This window comes from Mesoplodon mirus, assembly GCF_964341445.2.
Source record: "Mesoplodon mirus genome assembly, chromosome: X".
Taxonomy (NCBI): Eukaryota; Metazoa; Chordata; class Mammalia; order Artiodactyla; family Ziphiidae; genus Mesoplodon; species Mesoplodon mirus.
In genome coordinates, this window is record NC_138981.1 from 101972290 (window position 1) to 101988341 (window position 16052).

At 41.8% G+C, this 16052-nt stretch overlaps 1 protein-coding gene across 2 annotated transcripts in view; it reads left to right on the plus strand.

Moving 5' to 3' along the window:
- DOCK11 (dedicator of cytokinesis 11) overlaps positions 1–16052 on the plus strand; it is a 201390-nt gene that overhangs the window by 102180 nt on the left and 83158 nt on the right. For both annotated transcript variants that reach the window (XM_082610835.1, XM_082610836.1), the window contains exons 24-29: positions 4141–4259; positions 5830–5899; positions 5981–6106; positions 7048–7119; positions 8045–8191; positions 11745–11828. In XM_082610835.1, the coding sequence (XP_082466961.1) occupies positions 4141–4259; positions 5830–5899; positions 5981–6106; positions 7048–7119; positions 8045–8191; positions 11745–11828 (618 nt within the window). The remainder of the gene's footprint in view (positions 1–4140; positions 4260–5829; positions 5900–5980; positions 6107–7047; positions 7120–8044; positions 8192–11744; positions 11829–16052) is intronic.

The following is a 16052-nucleotide window of genomic DNA, read 5'->3' on the forward strand; positions in this document are numbered from 1 at the left end:
TGGGAGGATAAATGAAAAAAAACAAACAATATCCCTGTTTTCAAGGAGCTTACTTTGTTGTCGAGACAGATGGACAATAAACACATAAACAAATGCACACACACACACACACACACACATACACATACAGTGGTCCCTCTGTATCCTCGGGGGATTGGTTCCAGGACCCTCTATAGATACCAAAGTCCAAAGATGCTCAAGTCCCTTGCAGTCAGCTCTCCGTATCCACAGATGCGGAACGTGTGGATATGGAGGGCCGACTGTGTATGTCATGTCAGGTGGTAATAAGTGCTATAAAGAGAACCAAAACATAGTGAAGGGGGGTAGGAGTGATAAGGAGTCCCTCTTGTAGATAAAGTGTCAGAGAAGAGCTCTCCAGTAAAGTGATGTTTGACAGAGACCTAAAGGAAAGGAGGGTGCCAGCTATGTGGAATTCTGGGGGAGAGCTGGGAATAGCAAGGGCAAAGGCCCTGAGGTGCTTGCTTGGTGTGCTCATGGAACAGCCGGAGTTCCAGTGTGGCTGGAACACAGAATGATAGGCCCTCACATTGGAAAGGTGGCTGGGTTGCTGGTCAGGTCAGGCCTCCTAAGCCATGATGAGGAGTTGGAACTGTACCCTGAATGAGATGGAAAGCCTTGAACAGAGGAGTGACATGATGTGTCTTTGGTTTTAAAGTATCATTCTGCCTACCATACAGAAAATATATTGTTGGAAGGGTAGAATCAGGGAGGTAGCCAATAAATGGTGGCTACGATTCTTAATTATCATTAAGAAGTATAGTAGTCCTCTAACTTCAAATCCTTTTCTTGGGTAATGTCTAGAACTCCTGCTCTACGTATGAATGCATTGTCTGTTGAGATCATTTTCTTTTTCTTCCAGTGGGGAAGCTTCGTAAAAGTTTTAACAGAATTGAGCAGAACACTGTTTTCCTATACTGGTATTCTTAGAATGGAGGAAAAAGAAAGTACTCATATTTGCGTTTTTAAGTGTGTTGAATTTCTGATATTTATGTGACCTATGCTTGCCCTCTAGTGGCAGTGAATGAAATGCCATGTGATTATAGAAAGAGCCAAACTCCTGTATGGAATGTTAGCGCTGAAAGGGATCTTCAGCGATTTTGTTTTACAGATGAGGAAACTGAGGCCCGAGGAGAGTGATTTGCCTGTGGTCATTCTGGTTACTAGCAGAGCTGAGCCAAGCCTGCCTCTTGATGTGTCTCTTGACTCCTAGTCCTGTTTTCTTTCTATCAAACCTTGCTACCTGTTGTCCTTGTAAATGACAGTGTTTCATCACTTCATTTAACCGTCTACATGTTGAGCTCTTGTTATGTGTTCAGTATTTTCCTAGATGCTGTGGGGCTTGCAGAGAAGAATAACTCAGGCTCATTGTCCATAGGGATCTTACAATCAGTCAGAGAGACAGGATCCACTTAAGTCAAATGACAATATAAGTCAGTAGTACAAATGATAGTCCAAAGCAATATGTAGTTAAATGTCAAATGCGTGATACAGGGTATAAATGCTAAGAGTTCACAAAACCGAGGAACCACTGAGACTAGAGGGTTCCCATCTTTATCCCTTTGGTTCCTTATTTTACTCATTTATCCAGTCATCCCTCAAATATTTATTGAGCACCTACTATGGGTCACATATTGTACTGGATGCTGGGACTCTAATGGGAACAGTTTAGACAACATACCTACTCAAGTTGGGGTAGAGAGATTATAAATAAGTCACATTACATAGACGTGAGTGCTGTGAAGAAAATAGAACAGGTTAATGGGCTCTAGCATGACCAGGAGTGCAGTCAAGATGGACTTGTCAGGGAAGGCCTGTCTAGGAGATGACACCATTTCAAGCTGAAAAGAAGCTGATGTGAGGAAGACAGCCATAGGTGATAAAGCTGTGTAAAAGGATGACAGAATATTGCAGCAGGTGTAAACACTTGCAGTGGGATGTGTGGAAAGAAAAAAAGCAAAGACAACGTAGCTAGAGCACATTGAGCAGCAAAGCAGGAGGCTGGCCTCAGATGAGTGGGGAGTGATAGGCAGGGTACATGTAGGATGGGGAGCCCTTCACGACTTTTTGTTCGTGGTGGTTGGTTTTGTTTGTAACAGAGGGAAATGACATTGTGGAATTTGCCTTTCAAAAAGAACCCTCTGGCTGCTGTGTGGAGAATAAATTCTAGAGGAACAGTACTGGTGCAGGGAGGTCACTTCTGCATGGAAGGTCCGTCTCTCTTTTCTACTTGATGTGATCCTACTTACGATCCTTGAACCTTCCTCCTTTCTGAAGCCTCATATGACATTCCCTCCTCACTGACAGACTCGGCTGCTTCTTCCTCTGTATGTTTTGTATATACCGCTGTTGTACTGTTTAGTGTTTGTATCGCAGTGATTTCGTTCCATGTGTTTCCCCCCCATAGTCTGTGAACTGCTTGATGGTAGGAACCATGTTTTTTTGATGTGCTTGGCAATTGAAAGTTCATTCAGTATGCCTTTGTTGAATGAGTGAATGAATGGCTTCACTGAACTGGGGGTTTGAACTTGACTGGGAAGGGTGACGAGGATTTGGCTACAAAGTGTGAACAAAGGTAGCAGTGCATTGATATATTCAAGGAGCAGTCAAGACACCAGTGTGGCCTCGTGAAGAGTGATGAGTGTTAAGGTTAAGAGTGTAAGCTGGGTCTTCAGTAACTTAGACTTAATACCTGGGTCAGAGTTTCTCAAACTTGGCACTATTGACATTTGGGGCAGGATAAGTCTTTGTTGTAAAGGGCTGTCCTGTTCACTGGAGGGTGTTTAGAAGCATCTCTGGCCTATCCACTAGATGTTGGTAGCACCCCCCCACACAATTGTTGACAGCTCAAGAAGTCTCCGGACATTGGGGTTGTGTTGTGGCACATGGTCTCTGGTTGAGAACCACTGCCCTAGGTCATGGGGAAGCATCAAAAGAATCTTGTTGGTGGCACAAGGTGGCCTGATGTAACCCCTATTTGAGGAGGATTAAGTTTTGGAAATGAGAGACATATTGGGAGTGAGGAGAAAGTGTACATAGACCTACGAGAAAATTATTAGACTATTTTGGTTATAGGTTAGAGTTCTGAAAAAGGGCGATGGCTGTAAGGATAGAAGAGAGAGGGCAAAAGGAAGGAAAAACCTGAAGGATAGACCATGGGTTCCCTGAGCTCAGTTTCTTGCTTTATGCATCCGATTGAAGAGAGGCTGCCCGGAAATCTAAGAGGTCCCTGTTGAGATGATTCAAATACAGATGAGAGAAGCCTGAAAAGGGATGGTGAGAGTAAGGATGGCAACATAGAGCAAGAGTAAGGGAGGCTATGAAAGATAAGTGCTGAGTTCCTTAGTATAGAGACTTGTTTTACCCGTGTCTGTGTTTCCCAGGGCGCTCAATATTGAATTGGTGTAGAAGGTGCTCAGTGAGGTTTCTTTGGTTGGCCAGTTGACTCAATGAGTGAGTGAATGAATGAGTGAATAAATGAATGCGGAGAGAAGGGAAGTAAGAAGGAAGACATTTTACATATTTAGCTGCTTGTATCATTTCTATGTATACATGGACATATCTCTTCTTTTTGATGTCAAGATACTGATCTGTAGAGATAGAGTGTCAGCACTTTGAAGAAATGTATTGTGAGATGTTAGAATGCAGAACTGCCTCAGCTTGTGGATGGTGCTAGTTTAAAGCCAATTATATATAGAAACACACTTTATTGAATCCCACGTAACTTCTCACCTCAAAGTAATGGCCCACTTTCCCTTGTAAAACACACAAACTTGGGGGCTGGTAGGCCCGTCTCCATTACCTCCAAACATGCCTGCCCCTCGCCCCGATTGAGTGTTGGTTTACCAAGAGTCTGTTGTCTTTATTCCAAAACCTGTTTATCCCAGTTATACTTACCTTCAATAGAGCATTTAATATTAAATGAACTCACAGAATCTGAGTGCCAAGATAGAGATGTGGCTAAAGTAACCGACAGGGTCCCCTATCCCCTGAAGCTCATGTTTAAAGTGAGCTTATATTCTAGTGAATGTAGTTTTCATTACTTAATTTTTTTGTTGTTTCACCTTTGCAAGTTATGTCATATTTTGGTTTATTTTCATAACTAATAATGACTTATTTTAGTGTTTACATGCCATGGAGATCCAAGTCATGATACAGTTTCTACCTGTAATTCTTATGCAACTCTTCCGAGTCCTCACAAATATGACCCATGAAGATGATGTGCCTATCAACTGCACCATGTGAGTTTCAGTGTCATAATACCCAGAAGCAACTTTTGTTTCCTTTTGCATTTCTTCATTTGAAATATAAATTTATCTTCCAAATGAGAACCCCAAAGTCAGAAATCTAATATCAGTTTTCTCTAGTTTCATACTTTGCAGACCAGGGGACTTATATCCCCAGGGACAGATGATACCAGAAACCATAGGATAAACTTCCTCAACCAGAGGTTCTAAGACTGCTTCATGTTAGAAGCTTTGAAAAATGTCTGTTCCCGGACCATACTTCATACCAATTAAACCAGAATCTCCGAAGGTGGAACTCAGCATCAGTAATTTTTTTTAAGTTTCCCTGATGATTCCCTAATGCAAGGGAGTTTGAGAACCATTGCCCTTGACCAGTCTTGTCCAATAGAACTTTCTCCAATCATGGAAATGTTCTATACCTGTGCTTTCCAATATGGTGGCCATTAGCCACATTTAGCTGTTGAGCACTTGCAATGTGGCTAGTGTAACTGAGGAACTGAAGTTTTAATCGTAGTTAATTTTAATTCATTTAATCGCCACTTGTGACTAGTGGCTCTCACATTGGACAGAGTGGCCCTAGGCCATCAAATTGTACTCGAAAGAATAATGGAGTGTTCTTTTTATATGAAAACAAACAAGGATATATTGTAGAGTAGGATGCAAAATACACCTGAATTTTGAAATTAAAACAGGAGTTTTCCAAAAAATTGTGAGCTCAGTGCTGGCTGTTTCTGGCTTTGCTGCTTCTGCTGTTGCCACTTCTGTTGAGCCTCTCTGGAGCCTCAGGGCTGAAGCTCCACACACCTTCATACTGTTTGCTCTTCTCTGCTGTTGGGCGTAGTCTGGTTGCAAATTTAAAAAGCATTATTCTAGTCCAGTGGTTCTCAAAATGTGGTTCCCAGACCAGCAGCATCAGTATCACCTAGGAGCTTATTAAAAATGCTAATCATTGAACTTCACCCCAGACCTAAAAAATCAGAAACTCTGGGAGAGGGGTGAGCATTCTACCCTCCAGGTGTTTCTGAGGCACGCTAAAGTTGGAGAACCACTGCTGGTCTCATAATTTTAAAACTTTCTATGAATCTTAGGTTTACTTCCAATTTTAGTTCATATCATTATACCTGCTCTGTCTCTCCCTTCCCTTTTCCCCCATCTGTTGTCATGCTTAACATTTTTTTTCTATTCTTTTCCTTTTATTCTCACTAGAGGGGATTTCAATATTTACCTTACTGAAGGGTTTTTTTTTTTTTTTTTTTTTTTTACTATATGGTAGTTATGACCATACTTCAAATGTGGTTTAGAAAGGAGATGAAATATCTGGGTTGCCAAAATAAAATATCCTTCTTTTGAACCAGGAAACATATTTTACAAGACCCTGAGCATGTTAGATGCTGAAATCTCTCTTAGACCCAAACTAAGATGACATTTAATGCAGTCATCTCACCTTTAATTATTTAGGCAGTATTAGGTATTTTTAGGGTTGAGTATGATGGTTTTATCTAACAGTCAAACTATAGTGGTTAATTGTAGCCTGACGTGCTGACTTTTGTGAATGTTGTTTCAGGGTTCTCTTACACATCGTATCAAAGTGCCATGAAGAAGGCTTGGATAACTATTTAAGATCCTTCATAAAGGTCTGTGGAGTAAAGCTTTCTTTCTGAGCAGTTTGTCTTCTGAGAGAATTTTGTCTCACAGCTCGTTTTCTTTGATTGTAGTATAGCTTCCGACCTGAAAAGCCCAGTGCTCCTCAGGCCCAGCTGATACATGAAACTCTGGCTACTACGATGATAGCGGTATTGAAACAGTCTGCAGACTTTTTAGCAATAAACAAACTGCTAAAGGTAAGGGCACAGGACACGGCAGGCAAGAAAAGCAGCCAGAGATATGGTTGCTTGATACCCTCCCATTTCACTTCTAGTCTTTCATCATTTCCTCATGTGACTTTCCTTTTCCTCACCACTTTACCTACACATCCTTTTCCCCCAAGTTCTCCACAGAACCTCCTTCATTCCCTTCACCCTTCCCACCCCATCCTGCCCACAGTCGAATGTGTAATAGAAAGAATTTTGGAGGAGATAGACCTGGGCTAGAATCCTCTATTCACTGCATAATAGTTCTGTGACCCGGAGCCTGTTATTTAGCAGTCCTGAGCCTCCACTTCCTCATTTCTAAAATATAAGCAAAGCATTTAACATGTTGTTTCTGGCACATAGTAGGCACTCAAATGGTGGCTCTTATTATTGTCATGTTTTTACTATTCCTGTTAATAATGGTAGAATTTCAGTTTTTGGTATTTTAGGATGTATCTGCTTGAGGCTTCTCTGTACCCTTCAAATTATACTTACACAAACACCTCTGCTACTTGGGCTGGTCCCAGTGTTGTACCAAGGGCAGGGTTGGGTCCCCCACTGGGTGCAGGCCATAATATGATTCATTGTCTATAGAGAATTTAAAAGCAATACTAAAATAAACTAAAAGTTGGTTTGCTCTTATCACCACATGTAGGCAAATCAAAGCAGTGTCAGTGATAAAATACCCCTCCCCACTGAGTTACACATTCCCACCAAACAGCCTTTGTACATCACCAGCCAGCCCTAAGGTACACTACTACCTTTTTGCCAACACAATTTGAAGGTATCCTGTGGGACTTGGACAATTGCGATCACTTTAAAATGTTACTAAAGTTCAGGGACAAAATCCATAGTGATTCGTCAACCTCTGCTAAGCTTCAAGGATTTGGGTAACTATTAAAGATTGATTTGTATTTATTTGTTTATTTTAGTACTCATGGTTTTTCTTTGAAATTATTGCAAAGTCTATGGCCACATACTTGTTGGAAGAGAATAAAATTAAGGTAAGTAGACTCAAGAATAATATTTAACATAGACAAAGAAGGCTAATCTTATTCACAGGTAGCCGTGACATGCAAATCCTCTTTTATATTTTAAGGGCTCTTAGCCCTTAGCTTTTTCAATTTTGCTTAAAACAAGCAAACAAACAATGGATGTATTGCAAAAATCTGACAGTTCATATGTTTTCAAAGTCTAATCGTCAGAGACTCTTCCACATAGATTGTTTCCTGTGAGGTATTTGCCATGTTAAATGCATTATCTTTGAAGCTTTCCCTTTGTCTTGTGGTTTTAAAATGTCTATGTCAGAGCATTCATTTGGAAGAAGAACAAGTACCAAATAAGAAAGAACCATTCTCTTAGAAAGGTCGAAGGCATGTACAAAGTTAAAAACACTTTATGTAATAATACATGGGTTCCTGGCATGTGCTGTATACATTTAGTCATATTTTTAAACTCTTTCCAAAGTACAAAGAAATTTTCTTAGCTATAGGAATTGAAAGCTAAGATTTGTGAAGTAAAAAATATTCACCTCATACTTATCATTTTTATCAGAATCTTTACAGAGCAGGTTTACTAAAATTGAGATGCATGGATACATGTATACTTTGTGTGTCAGGAAAAACATGGAATGAAAAACAGATGTGTCTGTATCTCAGGAACACGATTCCAAAGTTGGGTCAGAATGACCTACTCTCGTTCATGATTTCAGTCAGTTATGGTATTAGAGGTCCAGATAGTTCCTATAATGATCTAAAGTATACACTGAACTAGCCATGTCATTTTTAGGTTGGGAGAAAAATTAAACTCCAGTTAAAACACATTTTTATACAGAATGTGTCTGAAAATAAAAACAGCAATTGATTTAGATGCTGTTGTTGATTTAGATGATCTTTTGCAACTCTTTTTTCTATGCCTATTTAATTTAAGCTTCCCAGAGGCCAGAGATTTTCTGAGGCATATCATCATGTCTTACATTCATTGCTTCTTGCAATAATTCCTCACGTGACTATTCGCTATGCAGAGATTCCTGATGAGTCCAGAAACGTCAATTATAGTTTGGCTAGCTTCCTGAAGGTGAGTTAAAGGCAGCCAGAACATGGTAAGGAATTATTCTTCACCAATATGGTCTTTAAAGGCAAAGAAAAAATATTACCTACTTTCTAGAGACTCAGCTAGGCTGCTGGAGAAACTTTTGACTGAATTAATCCATCAATTCAGTTAAACAGCCATGTTTGATCCCCCACCCCCAATGGTTAATTAATTAAATCAGAGGTCCCACATAGGTGGCTAAACCAGAAGGTACGTCTTGCTGGTTTTACATGGTGTTTCTCAAAAATATTAATTTGAATGCCTTTAGGTGGGGCATGTACTTTCTAGGTTGCCACAAACCCCACCACTCCTTAATATACCCCGACACTCTTTATACATTTAAATAGCTTCTCTGACCCTGTCAGCCTCTGAGTTTGTAACTCTTGAACTAAAGCACAGTCTACACGTTGCTAATATAATCACCATCTACTTGTTGCTAATACATGTAAATGAAAATTCTTGATTTTGGTCAGTGAGACTATTTTGAGAGATATCAGAAACTCCTATATTTATGAAAGATAGCACATTTCTCGTTGTTGTATTTTGTTATTCTCCGTATGTAAGGGGCAATGCTGGAATGCGATTGTTCTAGAAAGTGGGTAATAATAATATTTGATTTGTTGCAGAGAAGGGGCATGGATTTGTAATGCACATAGTTTTTACTTCTCTCCACTCCCCATCTTCTCACAGCCTTTCATCATGTCTCAACCTTATCTTAAGAACCTCATAGTCAATAATCCACCCAAGCAGTTTTAGTATCTCACATACCCTTGTTTTCTTATTAAAAATTCACAACTAGGTTTCAGATCTCCAGAGCATGATTTTCTGATGTAAGACCTCTCTTTACCAGAATTAAAACAAAGTTTTAACACTATTACATGAGCCCTTTTGTGTATTAAAAACCAAACATCCACATACCTTCTTAAAGTAAAGGTGAGACTATTTGAAATATAAAATCTCCGTTTCTTCCATGGAGTTTAAACTTAAAATTTGCTATGTAAACGGAATAGAACATAGTCAATTTAATAGCAGTATTTACCTCATTCAAGTCAACAAACATTTGTCTGTCTTCTATGTGAGAATCCAAAGATGTGAGAGGCTATCTCTGTAATTATATTCAAATACATATACAAGATCAAGTGTGATGACTGCTATACTGAAAATACAAACAAAATACAATAGGAAAACAAGAAAGGGAGGGATTAGGACCAGGTAGTTTGAACAGAGACTAGAAGAATAGTTCCCCAAGACAGGGTTGAGGGTGTTTCAGGTAGAGGATTCATGAGCAAAGATGAGATATATGCATTCAAGAATTGTTTGGGGCTTCCCTGGTGGCGCAGTGGTTGAGAGTCCGCCTGCCGATGCAGGGGGCCCGGGTTCGTGCCCCGGTCCGGGAGGATCCCACCTGCCATGGAGCGGCTGGGCCCGTGAGCCATGGCCGCTAAGCCTGCGTGTCCGGAGCCTGTGCTTCGCAACAGGAGAGGCCACAACAGTGAGAGGCCCGCGAACCGCAAAAAAAAAAAAAAAAAAAAAAAAAGAATTGTTCGGGGAGGAGCAAGAAAGTCATTGTGCAGAGTTTAGGATGTGTGGAGGTAGAGCTGGAAAGACCATCTGGTGCCAGATGATGAAAGGCCTTGAATGTCAGGCTAAAGGATTTAGATTCTGAGCTATATGCCATGGAGCTATGTATATACCAAAGATTTTGGAAGAGTTGAGGAAAAAGCCAGAGTCAAGGCAACCAGTTAGAAAACCAGTCTTTCCCCCTTGTCTGCCTGGCAGAGTCCATTCCTCTTTTAGGCTCAGCTCTTTCCTAACCTTCCCACACAGGGCTGATCACCCCTTCTGTTGTTTACCCGTCCTTTACATACTTCTATAACTTTTTATTGTGCTGTATTTTAATTATTTGTTTGTTTATTTGTCTTTACCATTAGACAAGACTAAAGACCATATCTTATTCACCTTTGTATTTCTCTCGAATGTAATGCATTGTTTCAAACACAGTAGATCCTCAAAATGTTTTTGGAGGAACAGATAAATATAAGCCTACCTCATTAATCCAGGTGAGAGGTGATGAGGCAGTAGAAGTTGAAAGGAGAGATGAGAAGTGAGATGCACATGGCTGATTAATCAAATATTGAGTTCCTTCTATTTCACAGGGTTACTGTAGGTACCATGGAGAACATAAGAAAAAGAGATCGTTCCTATTGTCCTCTCTAGGCGAAAACAGGAAAATAATAAGGAAAATACAAGCTAGTATAAAGTGTTTAAAGGGCCCTGGACCAAGGTGGTTAATGAAAATGGGCTTCATCATTGAAGAATGGGCAGGATTATGGAGAAGCAGTGATAGAATTGCTAGCTAGACCTGGCATGAGCAGAGACCCGGAGGTGGGAATGCACAGTGCATCTTGAGTGGGTAATAAGTAGATGAGCTGTATTGGGAGATAAAACTGGAAAAGTAGGTTGGGACAAGATTGTGAGTGCCCTTGAATGCCAAGCTAAGGAGTTTGAAATTATATTAGAGGCAGTAGGGAACTGTTGAAAGCTTTTGGGAAGAAAGGTGACATGATTAGGGCTAGGATTTAGAGATTAATCTTGAAGCAGTTGGATGGAAAGATTAATGGCAGGAAGACAGGTTTGGAGGATAACTGCAGTTGTGCAGTTGCAAGGTAATGAAAGCCTTAACCAGGAGAGTGATAGCAGGAAAATATGAACAACTAGTAGGGTTGTCACAGAAGAAGAATGTTTTGTAGGCCAAGACTTCACAGGACCCAAAGAAAAACTTCACTTTTGGCTTGAAATGTTCACATAGGCAAGCCCCGCTAACCACCCTCCAGTTCACTTTGAGCTTTGAGAGTTAACCAAAATGAGGCAGCATAGCTAATAGATTACATATCAATATATATGCGTATATATGTTTATATACATATATGTGTATATATATGTATACATGTATTTGTGTGTGTGTATATCTTAGTTTGAAAATTAGACAGTTGAGTCCCAATTCCAATGATAAGTCATTTGCCCTTTATCTCTCTTTTTTTTAAAAATAAATTTATTTATTTTGTTTATTTATTTCTGGCTGCATTGGGTCTCCATTGCTGCACTCAGGCTCTCTCTAGTTGCGGTGTGCATGCTTCTCATTGCGGTGGCTTCTCGTTGAGCACAGGCTCTAGGTGTGCAGGCTTCAGTAGTTGTGGCACGCAAGCTCAGTAATTGTGACTTGCGGGCTCTAGAGCGCAGGCTCAGTAGTTGTGGCACACGGGCTTAGTTGCTCCGCAGCATGTGGAACCTTCCCGAACCAGGGATTGAACCCATGTCCCCTGCATTGGCAGGCAGATTCGTAACCATTGTGCCACCAGGGAAGTCCCCCTTTATCTCTTTAAGGTCACCTAAATCTCTGAAAGTTTTGCTATTATCTGTAAAAGTGAGAATGTCATCCCCTTAATGTGGAAAAAATTTAAAAAATTTTGAATTTAAAAAACTTGACAGACCTTTAGAATTATGTAACTAACTGTTCATTTTGATTTGGTTTCTATAGCGCTGTCTGACACTAATGGATAGAGGATTTGTTTTCAATTTGATAAATGACTATATATCTGGATTCAGCCCCAAAGATCCTAAGGTAAGTTATAAGGACATAACTGCAGTGGGTGTCAGACATTAGAGTGTGAGAACAATGGTGACATTTATTCTCCTCTGGAGGATTTGGAACTGCTGTTTTCATTTAGGTGCTTTGACTAGAGTTATACCTCAAAGCAGGGAATAATGGATAGTGTTTTGGGGGTCCCCAATACTACCCCATGTTTGATGGTTCACTAGAATGACTCACAGGATGTACTCATGGCTAAGATTCATTACAGTGACACAAAAAGAATGCTCAGTTGGATCAATAAGGGGAAAAGACATCAAGTGGAGTCCTTGGCAATCTACGTGTAGGCTTCCTGAGTGCCCTCCCTCCTCTGAAGGGTCACATAGAGCACATCCTCTCTCCAGCAGTGAAAATTGAGCCACATGTTTGCAACATTTCTCTTTAGGGAAGCCCATTTGAGACTCAGGGCCTAGGGGTTTTGTTGGGGGCTAGTTATGTACTTGAGGCTGGTCAAAATTTCCAGTCTTGGAAAGGACAGGAAAGCAGATGTTCACCATAAATCACATGGTTTGCACAGTGCTGAACAGGCTGGCACAGAAGGCACAGTCTTATCATGTAGGAAATGTTTGTTTCAAGATCTAATTTCCCACACCACAAAACAAACTCACAGGCCAATATCTTTGATGAACATAGACGCAAAAATCCTCAACAAAATATTAGCAAACTGAATTCAACAGTACATTAAAAGTATCATACAACATGATCAAGTGGGATTTATTCCAGGGATACAAGGATGGGTCAACATCCACAAATCAGTCAACCCGATTCATCACATGAATAAAATGAAGGATAAAAATCATATGGTCATTTCAATAGATGCAGAAGAAGCATTTGCTAAAATTTGACATCCATTTATGATAAAAACTCTCAACAGTGGGTATAGAGGGAACATACCTTAACATAATAAAGTCCATATATGACAAACCCATAGCTAACATCATACTCAACAGTGAAAAACTGAAAGCTTTTCCTCTAAGATCAGGAACAAGGGGCTTCCCTGGTGGCACAGTAGTTAAGAATCTGCCTGCCAATGCAGGGGACATGGGTTTGATCCCTGGCCCAGGAAGATTCCACATGCTGTGGAGCAACTAAGCTCATGTGCCACGACTACTGAGCCTGCACTCTAGAGCCCGTGAGCCACAACTACTGAGCCCACGTGCCACAACTACTGAAGCCCGTGTGCCTAGAGCCCGTGCTCCACAAAAAGAGAAGCCACCACAATGAGAAGCCTGTGCACCACAACGAAGAGCAGCGCCTGCTCGCCACAACTAGGGAAAGCCCGCGTGCAGCAACAAAGATCCAACGCAGCCAAAAAAAAAGAAAAAAAAAGATCAGGAACAAGGCAAGGATGCCCACAGGAATTAGGCAAGAAAAAGAAATAAAAGGCATCCAAATTGGAAAGGAAGAAGTAAAACTGTCGCTATTTGCAGATGACATGATAATACATACAGAAAACCCTAAAGACTACACCAAAACTCTGTTAGAACTAATAAATGAATTCAGTAATGTTGTATGATACAAAATCAACATACAGAAATCTGTGGTATTTCTATACACTAATAACAAACTATCAGCGAAATTAAGAAAACAATCCTAATTACAATTGCATCAAAATGAATAAAATACCTAGGAATAAATTTAACCAAGGAGGTGAAAGACCTGTACACTGAAAACTATAAGACACTGATGGATTTTGGACTTCCGGGTAAGATGGCGGAAGAGTAAGACGCGGAGATCACCTTCCTCCCCACGGATACACCAGAAATACAGCTACACGTGGAACAACTCCTACAGAACACCTACTGAACGCTGGCAGAAGACCCCAGACCTCCCAAAAGGCAAGAAACTCCCCACATACCTGGGTAGGGCAAAGCGGAGAGATTCCCGCACAGAGGATCGGTGCCGAGCGGCACTCACCAGCCCGAGAGGCTTGTCTGCTCGCCCGCCGGGGCACGCAGTGCTGGAAGCTGAGGCTCGGGCTTCGGTCAGAGCACAGGGAGAGGACTGGGGCTGGTGGCGAGAACTCAGCCTGAAGGGGGCTAATGTGCCACAGCTAGCCGGGAGGGAGTCCGGGAAAACTCTAGAGCTGCCGAAGAGGCAAGAGACTTTTTCTTCCCTCTTGGTTTCCTGGTGCGCGAGGAGAGGGGATTAAGAGCGCTGCTTAAAGGGGCTCCACGGACGGGCGCGAGTCGCGACTGAAAGCGCGGAGCCCAGTGACGGGCGTGGGACGCTGGGGCTGCTGCTGCCGCCGCCAAGAAGCCTGTGTGCGAGCGCAGGTCACTGCCCACACCGCCCTTCCGGGAGCCTGTGCAGCCCGCCACTGCCGGAGTCCCGGGATCCAGGGGCGGCTTCCCTGGGAGAACGCACGGCGCGCCTCGGGCTGGTGCAACGTCACGCCGACCTCTGCCGCTGCAGGCTCGCCCCGCACTCCGTGCCCCTCCCTCCCTCCTGGCCTGAGTGAGCCAGAGTCCCCAAAGAGGCTGCTCCTTTAACCCTGTCCTATCTGAGCGAAGAACAGACGCCCTCCGGCGACCTACACGCAGAGGCGGGGCCAAATCCAAAGCTGAGACCTAGGAGCTGTGAGAACAAAGAAGAGAAAGGGAAACCTCTCCCAGCAGCCTCAGAAGCAGCGGATTAAAGCTCCACAATCAACTTGATGTACCCTGCATCTGTGGAATACATGAATAGACAACACATCATGCCAAATTGAGGAGCCAGGAGTCAGTGCTGTGCCTCTGAGGTGGGAGAGCCAACTTCAGGACACTGGTCCACAAGAGACCTCCCAGCTCCACATAATATCAAACGACGAAAATCTTCCAGAGATCTCCATCTCAACACCAGCACCCAGCTTCACTCAACGACCAGCAGGCTACAGTGCTGGACACCCTAAGCCAAACAACTAGCAAGACAGGAACACAACGCCACCCATTAGCAGAGAGGTGGCCTAAAATCATAAAAAGTCCACAGACACCCCAAAACACACCACCAGACGTGGACCTGCCCACCAGAAAGACAAGATCCAGCCTCATCCACCAGAACACAGGCACTAGTCCCCTCCACCAGGAAGCCTACACAACCCACTAAACCAACCTTAGCCACTGGGGACAGACACCAAAAACAACAGGAACTACGAACCTGCAGCCTGCAAAAAGGAGACCCCAAACACAGTAACATAAGCAAAATGAGAAGACAGAAAAACACACAGCAGGAGAAGGAGCAAGATAAAAACCCACCAGACCTAACAAATGAAGAGGTAATAGGCACTCTACCTGAAAAAGAATTCAGAATAATGATGGTAAAGATGATCCAAGATTCTATTTCCCAGATCCAAAATCTTGGAAATAGAATAGACAAAATGCAAGAAACAGTTAACAAGGACCTAGAAGAACTAAAGATGAATCAAGCATCGATTAAAAACACAATACATGAAATAAAAAATACTCTAGATGGGATCAATAGCAGAATAACTGAGGCAGAAGAACGGATAAGTGAGGTGGAAGATAAAATAGTGGAAATAACTGCTGCAGAGCAAAATAAAGAAAAAAGAATGAAAAGAACAGAGGACAGTCTCAGAGGCCTCTGGGACAGCATTAAACGCACCAACATTCGAATTATAGGGGTTCCAGAAGAAGAAGAGAAAAAGAAAGGGACTGAGAAAATATTTGAAGAGATTATAGTTGAAAACTTCCCTAATATGGGAAAGGAAATAGTTAATCAAGTCCAGGAGGCACAGAGAGTCCCATACAGAATAAATCCAAGGAGAAATACGCCAAGACACATATTAATCAAACTGTCAAAAATTAAACACAAAGAAATATTAAAAGCAGCAAGGCAAAAACAACAAATAACACACAAGGGAATCCCCATCAGGATAACAGCTGATCTCTCAGCAGAAACTCTACAAGCCAGAAGGGAGTGGCAGGACATACTTAAAGTGATGAAGGAGAAAAACCTGCAACCAAGATTACTCTACCCAGCAAGGATCTCATTCAGATTTGATGGAGAAATTAAAACGTTTACAGACAAGCAAAAGCTGAGAGAGTTCAGCACCACCAAACCAGCTTTACAACAAATGCTAAAGGAACTTCTCTAGGCAAGAAACACAACAGAAGGAAAAGACCTACAATAATGAACCCAAAACAATTAAGAAAATGGGAATAGGAACATACATATCGATAATTACCTTAAATGTAAATG